We start from the raw sequence: 10,709 nt of genomic DNA on the forward strand, positions 1-10,709 counted from the left end.
AAAGCGCAGCCACGTGGCCGTCGGGCCAAAGGGATGCCAGCGCGGAGTGGGGAAGCGAGGGTTCCGTTGGTTCTGTTGTTGCGCTCTCGTTTCACTTTCCACTTGATTCCTTGCGCTTGACAGCCAAACTGAGCGTCAGTGGGCGGCTGATTGGATGCTGCCGCTGTCGCTGCCGCTGTCGACGTCGCTGCTGCTACAACTGAATGCAGGCGACGGGCTCCCTTGCGGCTGCTTCCCTCTCCTTCGCTCGATCTCTCCGACTCTCTCGCTCTGGCAGGCGGCCATTGACCTCTGATGTCAAACAAAATCGGCGTGCACTTATTATATGCTGGGCTTGCTAGCTAAGGGGGCTTAGCGTGGGCACGGCGGAGAGAGTAGGGCCGGGCTGCATAGCTAGCTGTAAACTCTCGGCCACGGTCCACGCAGCACAGCAGCGCCTGCAACTCCCGTTGCTCCCGCCTCCACGTGCAACTTTAGTGGCAACTTCAGCTGCTCGCTGCTAGATGGAGGGGTGGAGGGGGAGGGGGAGGGGGAGGGGTAGGGTCGCATCTGAGAGGCGGCTGGGCGCTTTGTGGAGCTCTCGAGCTAGTTGCTCTGGCCAGCGGCAGAGTTTGCTTTTGTTGTGTAAATTACGTTATGTATTGTGTATACTTTTCGGGGCTTGCTCGGGATGCCAAACTCCCGTTGCGAATGAGCCTGGCTACAAAATTCGTGTATTTGTATTCCTGTTTGTTTACGTGTCCAAGGAGGGGGGCGGGGCTCGGCTCGAAAAACACTTTAAGCCTGGTTAATTCAACTGCCCCGATTCTGGCATCCTGTTGAAATCTGTTGCATGTTTAGCTATATAAGGTGCAGTCATCTAAATTGATATTAAATGTTGCTTATGTGCAAATTTTCAATTATGCAAACTATTTCTTAAGTTAACTTATCTAATATCTGAACTGTTAATATCAAGCCATACTCTTTAGATATGTGCTTTAAGCTACGTGCACTTAAAGCTCTTCAGATATTTTACAATGATTTGTGCCTTTCGCTTAAAGCCTAGGCTGCGATTCTTTGGGACTTTCTTGCTTTTGCTAAGATCTTACATTTAAATAAACTACAAAATAATATACTTTGCTCTTAAAACAAACTGTTTTAACTTAATGTTCTAAGCTAAAAACTGTTTTCTGATTTTGTACATTTTTAAATCTTTTTTTTCTCTTTCCACACTTTTCTATTTCTTCTATCGCTTTTAACTGCATGTATGCTTAATATTTATGTACTAAGCTTTAAGTTAAATATTTTTTTAAGCAAAAACTTTAAGTTTTCTTTTTTAGACGCCTTTTAAAGTATCTGAACAATAAGAATAGCAAAAATATGTCTAACTTCTATCAACAGCTTAGTTAAGTACTTAAAAATAAGACCTAACACATTTACTGTTTATGTTTACAAGCAAAATTTATTTGATCAAAACAGTTTTCAACACTGTTTTAGAATATTTTCCTTTGGGCTTTTCAAAAGAGTTTCCAACTAAACAACAACAAAACGAAAGCTGCTTTTGGTGCGTGTCACAGCTGCGTCGAAAGCTGCGCTGCTTTAGTCGGGCGGTTTGTGTCCTGACTAATGCGCACAGCGCACGCACAACTGTACAGTGGCTACCAAACTGCGTGGAAAATATACATACATAAGGCTGACACATTCAGTATATGGACATGGGCACAGAGTTCTCACAGGTGTCCTCGTCGCTTTAAGGAATTGGGATATATACAAAAAAAATATAGGATATATAAATCGGGAGCTCACTTGTTCTCATCGATCCTCCGCAGAAAGTGCTGAATCTGTTGATTCTTTCCGATGAGCGCATAAAGCGCCGCAAAACCGTGAAAGGCCGTGCCGAAGCAGACGGCGTAGTTCAAATGCGATCGCTCCTCCCGATAATAATTGACCGCAAAGGAGCACACACAAACGAAATAGGTGAGCGCCGTGTAGGTGAAGAACTTCCAGAAGGACTTCAGGCGATTCCTCTCCAAGGACTCAAAGCTCTTCTCTGCATCCAAGTCCGGGTCGTCGCAGATGCGTATCAGCGTGAGCAAATAGAAGAAGCCGCTGATCGCGCAGGCCACGAAAATGGGCGCAAAGAAATAGATCATGATGCTCCAATTGCGCGCTAGAAAGAGATGACACGATTAGTCCTTGCGATCTGCAGCTGAGCTCTTGGCATAACTCACGATCGAACCAACAGGTGTCGCCACCAAAGACAAGCTTGGCGCCGTAATAGCTGAAGCCCACAAACACAGACCAGCCTACGGCGATGAGCACGATCGGCCCGAAGATCAGCCAGAACATGAGCTTGGTGAAGACCACGCCATGAAAGCTCACGTAAAGCTTAAAGGATATAAAGCTCAGTATGTAGAAGGACAGCACCAGAAAGAGCAGCGCCAGGCTAGCTAAAAGATCAATCAATCAATCAATCAATCGATCAGACTCTTCTTATTTCTGCCACGTTCGCACTTACGTATTACGCGACACGCGGCCGCCGACAGATTTGCGGGATCATGCAGTGTCAGGTGTGCCAGCAGAGCGTAGCCAAAGATAACACACGTCGTGTAGGCCTTGATCGCCACGCCGTAGAAACTATTGCGCATACCTGAGCACATCAGGTGCACGATCAGCACGATGAACATGGATATAATGCAGATCAGAAGGCCTGGCGGGAGAGAAAGAGAGATCGAGTGAGAGAAAAGGAAGAAAGAGAGAGAGCGATCTAGTAGGAAGTGCCCGAGTATGGGATACCCTAAGTTGACTTTAAATGTCCATTCATATCTTATTATTATCTTTTCCAGCTCGAACTTCCATTAGCCTAGTTATTGATATTAAAATTTCGAAGATCGAAGATCAATCAGTCAGTCAATCAATTAGAAGAAACCTTTTCTTGTATGTAAATATTTCCCAATCTTTCTTGAGTGCAAATGCCGCTGATTCGTAATTCCCTTGAAGTCTTCGCGGCAATTATAAATAATCCGGCTAATGATCGGGAATATATATTGGATCGATTCGTGAAAAGCTGGCGATTATTTTTATTGGCACTCGGCTTTTTCTGTTTTCTTTTTTCCGCAGCCACTCGCCTTTAGTATTTGTTTTTATGATTATGCGTGGTGGTGGGAGGGGGGATCAATTAAATGTTAGATATATGATATTATGGAACATACATATTGCATAGGTCCACTCGCGGACGCCGAGCGCAAAGTGTAGCTTCTCCGGGGCACAGGCGAGGGGCTGCCAGTTCCAGCTGCTGTTCCCGACGCGGAGCGGGGTGAAGCAATAGTGCTTGGTGAACAGATGCTCCCGATGGGTAATCGAACCGTTCTGCGGGAGAGAGAGTGGAGGGAGAGAAGGAGAGTTAAATCTCATGATTGGTTCATGGTTGGGAGTCGCACCTCGTGCAGCGTCCAGTTGAGGTAGACGGAATCCTTGGTCAGGGCACGCATATGATCGCAGGGCGTCTCCACGTGCACGCTGAACCGGGCGCGCAGCTCGATGCTCAGCCGGGAACCGTTGTGCAGCTCCACGGTCATGTGACTGTGCCCGGGCGGCTGTGGCCCGTCCCCAGTGGGAGCCACGCAGCGGCGACGCTGCAGCTCGTAGAGCTGTCCAGCCGGGCAGCAGAAGCGCACGCAGGGACGCAGCTTGCAGACGCAGGCGCGCAGATGCCGCGCCGCCGGCACACGGATGCCATTCTCGATGACAAAGTCGTAGGCGGTGACCAGCTCCTTGGGTATGACCGTCCAGTTGTACACGTAGGAGCCGTTCAGGCTGCCGCCCAAGTTGCCCATGTTGTAGCCGCCCGTTATGTTGGCCGTGTCGATGAAGGCGCACGGATGACGCGCCTCCTCCGGATAGCCAGCCGCAATCAGCAGCAGCTGCCAGCCAATCAGCCAGAACTGCGACGTGGACATGGCCAGAGACATGCTCGTGCCTCAAATCCAGTCCATGCACTGTTTATTTACTTGTCTGTTGTGTGTTTATCTCACGGCAATTGCCAAATAATCAAAGGCGTTTCCAAAATAGAAATCAAAACACGGTAAACCGAAATAGAACCCAATGCACCGACCACAATGACGTCGAGATCAATTGGAACTGTCCGCCGGAAATGGTTCATCCGCACCTGGCACAGGTTCAACTCAAACTGCGCTGGCTGCTCCCACAAAACGAGAATCGCATGGAATCGAAACGAAATTCAACTTTTAGGCTCGCACACACCTACAAAATTTTCTTGTTCTTCTTATTGTTGTTGTTGTTGGAACTGTGCCTCTTCCTGTTCTTGTTGGTGTTGTTGTTTTATGGCAGCGATTTGTTTACAACAACCAAAAAGCAGCTAAAACTGTGAACAAAATTAAGGCGCAGCAATTTGAACTGGCGACTACTCTACAACTGGTTAGGCAATGACAACGTTTTCCAACACTCCTCGGGCTCACTCTTGTGTCGTTCAATTGAACTGGAACTGGTTTGCGTGCAGAACTCAAATTCTTGTTAAGCCTTGAAAGAAAACTTAATTTAAACGCAGAAGGCTTCCTTAGGAAATCGTAATGCTTTCTAATAGAAACAGCTTCTACCCAGGCTTTAATCGGTTCCAAAAACAAACAACCAGAGAGGCGACTTAATGCTGTCAATTTTAGAGCTAATCAGTCGTAATGATCTCCAAATTTGTTGGGCCTGAACCGGACAATAAGTTGCTTGGTTCTTACCTAGACTAGCATATGTTTTAATATACTTAGCTTAATTTGTAAGTTTTTAAGTCTATAGAGGATATATTTTATATCTATAATAATATTAAGCAAATAAAAATAAAAACATTTAGCCAAATGAACTGTGCTTAGATTCTATCTAAAATTGCTGATTCATATATAAGTTAAAACTTTCTCCTACTCTTAACAAATATAACAATAAGAATGGAGAACTCACCCCGACTTCCAGCACTTGCAACCCTTTCCATAGTCCTTATCCTTAACATATATTCAAAGCCTTATTTGCCATTTGTGCGCAGCGTATTCGCAATTCGTTGAGTTCTCCCCTTCAGCTACCAAGTGTATAAACATGCCGGCCTACCATAATAAGATATTGAGTCTATATCTATATAAAAGACCGCGTCGTCGTTAGCTCGTCAACGGAACGGAGACCGACGGAGGCAGGCCGGGCCGGACAGCACTCAATTGCGTCATTAACAGAACATTTGCCGCGTGCCACTTGACTTGGTCAGCTATCCGAGCCATCCGATCCGAGCCGCCCTCCGATTAGCCCCACCGAACCCCCCTCAAATAGACATGGAGAGGATGGTGGGGGAGGGTGTTTCCTTCATTATTGTTTTGCTGCCTTTGTACGTGGGGGCTGGTCACCTGTTTGCAGCGGTGAAATGTGTTCAAACAAATAATTCATGGGCTAGCGAATCCTTGCGCGCTTTATTATTGCTCCATAAAGGTTTAGTATGCTAAATGTTGGGCGGAAAAGAAAATTACCAGAGCTAATAAGGGGTCTGGGAAAATAGAAAAACAAGTTAATTATAAAAACAGTCAAAGGGCAAAGTTTGACTGATTTCTGCACATATTTAATATGTGTCTCTTCAATGTTTACTTTTGACATTGATACGAATTGATTTCGAATTCATTGATGGGATTTTTGATGGCATATTAAATCGTATTGAAGTATTTATAAGCCAGTCAAGGTTGTGTGGTTAATGGACTTTCTATGTGATTCAGTTATTCAGGCTGGTTGCCGGTTCAAACTGACCAAGGCCGAAGGTCAAGGACGTTGTGAGTGCCGTTCGAACGAAATACTTATAGATTATAGCTACAATATGACAAAATTATTATAATAAATATAAGAATAATGCGGAGCGGAGTTACATAAGAGAAGTTGCTGGTTCAAACTGGCTAGTGGAAAGATGAAGGCTTCTAGTTCATAGCGATATTATATACTAATTATAATAATTAAATAAACCTTGAGCCTGATGAGCCAGTCCAGTTCCTCAAGTAACGGAAAAAGCAGATTGCTGGTTCAAACTCACTAATGCAAATATGCGGGAAGTGTTTTTCGGAAGTATGGCGTACAGATCATAGCTGTATTATAGGCGGACTAGTAATTAAATCGGACAATAAGAATCCGAGCTCGAATCCTAAATCTGTATATAATATAGAATATTAATTATAATAATAGTAATAATAACTATGATAATAATAGCAAAATGTATGGTAATAATAATAATAATAATAATAATAAAAATTATAATAATAATAATAATAATAATAATAATAATAATAATAATAATAATAATAATAATATTAATATTAATAATAATAGTTATAATAATAATCATAAAGAAAATGAAAATAATAAAAATTTACAAAATATCGTGAACAAAGTTTGAGTTAAGATCAAAAACACAAACTTATGCACAATTTCGCACAATTTCGAGAATAAAAACCGATATTTAATCGTTAATTGTAAGTAAGTATAACAAGTCTTAATAATGCTTAATGCGTAATATTATTTGCTATCATTGATTCAAATGACTCATAACCAAGCTGAGCAAATACCCTGATGAATCATGAATACGAGCCGTGAATCATGAATCCAGCGTCCAGTTAAAGTGATGTCACCGTCGGTCTATAAGGTGAATCTGCAGATATAGGCACGAGTGAATAATTAACCATATATAAAAATAATTAGCCATATATATAGAAAGAGAGAAACACCTGGCGGGCAGCTACTCACCTGGATTCTTAAGATCGCCCTTCTCGTCGAATTTGTAGACACGTGCGTTTATAATGCTCAGATCTGTCTGACTCGATTCGCTGCGAATAAAACGGAGCTTATCAATCAGATAATACTGGAATCTTGATTCTATACTTACACATTGATGGACCACCAGGTCTTGACGTGCATATTCTTGCCCAGCAGCAAAATGAACCCGGCCACGGCCAGCACCAAGATGCAAATGCCGCTCCAGAAATCGATGATGAAGAAGTGCTCCCGCACCCGGGCCAGTATATAGACGATCATTTCGCGCACCCAAACGGAGAACACGCCCACCAAATACACGGAGAAGGCGTAGAAGCTAACGGTTGAAGGAAAAGCATCCAAATTAGTTAAGCCTGCAGTTGGGCCTACCGGAGGGGGGGCTACCTACTGAGTCTTCATGATCCGCAGCTCGGTGCCGAGCACATATTGCGTATCCGCCGGTAGCTCAAAGATGGCAAAGTAGGCCTTCAGGCAGCAGCAGATGCTGAAGATCAGCAGCAGGACAATGGGCACATAATAATAGATCAGGATGCCCCACAAGCGCACTGAAAGGCAATTCGAGGAAAATTAGTTACAAGAGTTGGACTCGGCAAAGTGACAATGTTGAAAGGGTTTGATTTGCTCTGATCTCGGTAAATATCGAATGGATCATATGGAACCTATTATAAATTCGCTCTTATTTTATATGGAATCTACCTTTTAACTGCTGAGTTATAGGAAAACATATCTTGGGAAACTAGCTAACTATCTCTTGAAATATCTTATTTATGAACGAATATTCCTTCGGCAACTATTTGAATTCAAATTTCTATCGATCGTTGAGATAGGGGCTACATTATATAGAAGTCCGATGTTGAAAAGTGTCCTTAACATTTCTATAAAAACAAGCAAAGGTATTCAACTCTGGACCAAGCTGTCCTCATGGAAAAAGGTTGTTGATATAAAAATTCAGTCCGATAAAGCCCATGAGAGCTATATAATATATGATATATTTATTCCTAGCAAAAAGATGCAACTAGAAGGCGGAAAATGAGAGCAAAGTCCGCTTAAAGGCAGACGGAAAGACTTTATAGGTTTCCTATAATAAAAAAAGGATAACTCATACAGAATTTCTCGAGGATTGTTCGAGGATTTCTTAAGCCTGACAAAAATTCATTGAAAACTTGCAAGGAGTACAAATATGATATATAATATATTGATATATTGTACGCACCATCGAACCAGCAGTAGTCCTCGCCAATGCCCGGCTTCAGGTGCTTGGGCAGATCGGAGTCCTGCGCGAAGGAGACCAGAAAACGCAGCGCGACGACACAGCCGAGGGCTATAAAGAAGCACAAGGTGCGCAGCCAGGTCTTGACGGGTTTCAGGCGGAACTTGAGCAAAAAGTCCAGACTCAACATGGCCAAATAGACGAAGGACAACATGATGCAGAAGTAGGTCAAGAAACCTGCGGGGAAAAGGAACACAATTAAGTACAAGAGTTGGGTTTAGATCACGAGAGGACTAACCTATGTTGCGGCAGGCCTCGTGGGACAGATTCATGGGATTCTTCAGGGTCAGGTAGACCAGGAGCGAGTAGCCGGCAATGGCCGAGAGCAGATAGTAGATGATCAGCTGGCCGTAATGACTGCGCCGTGCCTCGTTGATGGAGCTCAGCAGGGAGAGTATGAATATGTTGATGAGTATGGCGATGATGCTGCCTGCAAGAGACGTGATTAGCATGGAATTGAAGAGCCTCCTCCAGCGGCAACCGCTCACATATGGCATAGATCCAGACGCGATAGCCGCGCTGGAAGCGCTCGCAGTTGAGCGGCGTCAGCTCCCAGGCCTTGTTGTGCTCCAGCGGCGTGAAGCAGTACTCGTCCGTGCTCCACAGGCGTCCGTCGCGCAGCAGGCTGCCGTTCGCCTGCAGATCCCACTGCCAGAAGGTGTCGTGCTTGGTGTCCACGAACTTGTTCCGGCAGCCCAGCTCGGTGCGCACCACAAAGTGCTCCAGGATCTTCACCTGGGCCACGCTCCGGTTGCTATAGCTCAGCTCAACGTGGCTAATCTGACGCGCCTGCGCCGGCTTCGTGCAGTTCCAGCTCTGCGCATTGAACACCAAATCCGGCGGACAGCAGAACGTAATGCACGGCTTCAGCTGGCAAACACATCCCCTCAGATGCTTCGGCGCACGGTACTCCACGCCGTCAATGACCTTGAAGCTATATTCGGCCACCAGCTCCGGCGGCACCAGGACGCCCGCGTACGAGTAGGAGCCATCCTTCAGTCGCAGACCGTCCGTTATGTTAACCGTGTCCGCATAGGCGCACGGAAACCCCCCTTTCGCGGGGGCAGACGTTGTTGTTGTAGTCGCAGTTGTTGTTGTTGTTGTTCCAATTACGGCGAACCACACGAGCACCGCCCACATTTTGCCCGATCTTGCGCTAATTCCTCAATTAAACACGCTGCGTCTTGCAAAAGAGCTGCTACAGTGAAAGCTCTTTAAGGCGAATTGACGCAGCTGCTTAAATAAAAGCTACAGTTAGAAATATAACTGCACAAGAGCTCAAGCGACAAGCACCAGATAAAGCTGAGCTTTTTGTGCAGTTACATTTCGCAGCAAGCTTCTATTACACCGTTATTTATAATATGTTTACAACATAACCTAGCAAAAGACAAAGTGTGCAGCTCGCTTATTCTCACAATTTTCTTATCAAACCTGTCTTTTCAGATATACGCAGCTAGATTTCATGTTTTAGAGTGGGCTATCATTACGAACAAACATTCGTTTTTTCAATTATTTTTTGATAATTAACAAGATACGACAATTTATAATTTATAAAAAAAAGCGAACTGTCCATCAAGCAAATAAATCACAGTTTAAAAATGTAACTATTTATTTTACTAAGAGCCTTTGCAATTTTGTTAGTTCTTCTTGCAGAGTTTTCACTGTATTCGCATTGCCTGAGGTGTGGTAATTCTTTTCGGCTCAAATCTTTATGTTGTGCGCGTGACGTCACAGCGTCGGCTGCGCGGGCAGCGGCAGCGACAGCGACAGCGGCGTCGACGCAGCGCGAGAATTAAATAAATAAATAAATGCGATCGTTTCGATATAAAATATCTGTCGCTGATGCTCAGTTTTGGGCTTTTATACGCGCGTAGACACACACACACACACGCACACACACACACACAGCAACACAAATAAACACACCACACAACAATCAAAACGGACAGCGACAAAGCTGACGCAGACGCTGACGTCGACGCTGACGGCGACGGCGACAGCGACGGCTAAAAACGGCTATATGATTGCGACAACAACGACAATAATGGAACGATGTGAACGCGCGAGAGAGGGGGGACAGGAGCTTGAGGAGTGCAGCGAACTTTTTGATGCGTTGATTTTTGTTGCTGTTGACTTTCTCGCTTAACGAAACCGGCAAACCGCGGCAGAAACGTCAACGCACCATGCCGGGCCAAGAATAAAAAACAGACTAACCGATTAGCCAGCCAGTCAGCCAGCCAGTCAGCCAGCCAGCAGAGCCCAAGCACAGCCACAGCTGCAGAGGGCCCACAGTCGATTCGATTGTCTGTGTATGTGTACGTGTGCGTGTCTCTGTGTGTATGTGTGTTTGCTTTGGTGCGGAATCTCAGTCGACGCGAGGCTCATTCAAAATTCATTTTGTTGGTAGTCTAAGCACAGCAACAACAAAGCCAAAAACAAACGGCGACAACAACAACAACAGCTGGCTTTTAAATAAAGTTTAAGTTGTGTGCGCAGCGTTGAGCTTTTATGTTAACATTCAGCGCCAGGTTGTTGACTTTGTCTAGCGTAGCTTAACAGTGGGTACAGTTAATGGTGCGCACGCCTTAACATAATTTAACTGCGCTGGGAACGGTTTGTAGTAGTACTTGAGAACTGCTTGAGAACTACTTGAGAGTGAGTG

General features: G+C 44.9%; 2 protein-coding genes across 5 annotated transcripts; both read right to left on the minus strand.

The window, feature by feature from the left end:
- Positions 1–1,421: 1,421 nt before the first annotated feature.
- On the minus strand, positions 1,422–6,186 carry mthl8 (methuselah-like 8). Its single transcript, XM_002046416.4, has 7 exons — positions 4,945–6,186; positions 3,420–4,177; positions 3,192–3,348; positions 2,498–2,689; positions 2,211–2,429; positions 1,786–2,149; positions 1,422–1,727 (listed from the first exon to the last, which is right to left on the minus strand). The coding sequence occupies exons 2-7, from the start codon at positions 3,948–3,950 to the stop codon at positions 1,682–1,684; spliced, it is 1,509 nt and encodes a 502-aa protein (XP_002046452.1). The 5' UTR covers positions 3,951–4,177; positions 4,945–6,186; the 3' UTR covers positions 1,422–1,681.
- A 258-nt stretch (positions 6,187–6,444) lies between these two features.
- On the minus strand, positions 6,445–10,267 carry mthl9 (methuselah-like 9). 4 transcript variants are annotated; one of them, XM_070208282.1, is made up of 8 exons: positions 10,150–10,267; positions 8,536–9,280; positions 8,286–8,477; positions 7,991–8,224; positions 7,166–7,322; positions 6,890–7,093; positions 6,751–6,830; positions 6,445–6,655 (listed from the first exon to the last, which is right to left on the minus strand). In XM_070208282.1, the coding sequence occupies exons 2-8, from the start codon at positions 9,185–9,187 to the stop codon at positions 6,621–6,623; spliced, it is 1,554 nt and encodes a 517-aa protein (XP_070064383.1). In that variant the 5' UTR covers positions 9,188–9,280; positions 10,150–10,267; the 3' UTR covers positions 6,445–6,620. The 4 variants fall into 4 exon arrangements, with proteins under 4 accessions (XP_070064383.1, XP_015030937.1, XP_070064384.1 ...); XM_015175451.3 differs by having other exon boundaries at positions 8,536–9,295; positions 10,150–10,264; XM_070208283.1 differs by having other exon boundaries at positions 9,974–10,263.
- Positions 10,268–10,709: the final 442 nt, after the last annotated feature.

The sequence above is a fragment of the Drosophila virilis genome, chromosome 3 (assembly GCF_030788295.1).
Source record: "Drosophila virilis strain 15010-1051.87 chromosome 3, Dvir_AGI_RSII-ME, whole genome shotgun sequence".
In the NCBI taxonomy this organism is placed as follows: Eukaryota; Metazoa; Arthropoda; class Insecta; order Diptera; family Drosophilidae; genus Drosophila; species Drosophila virilis.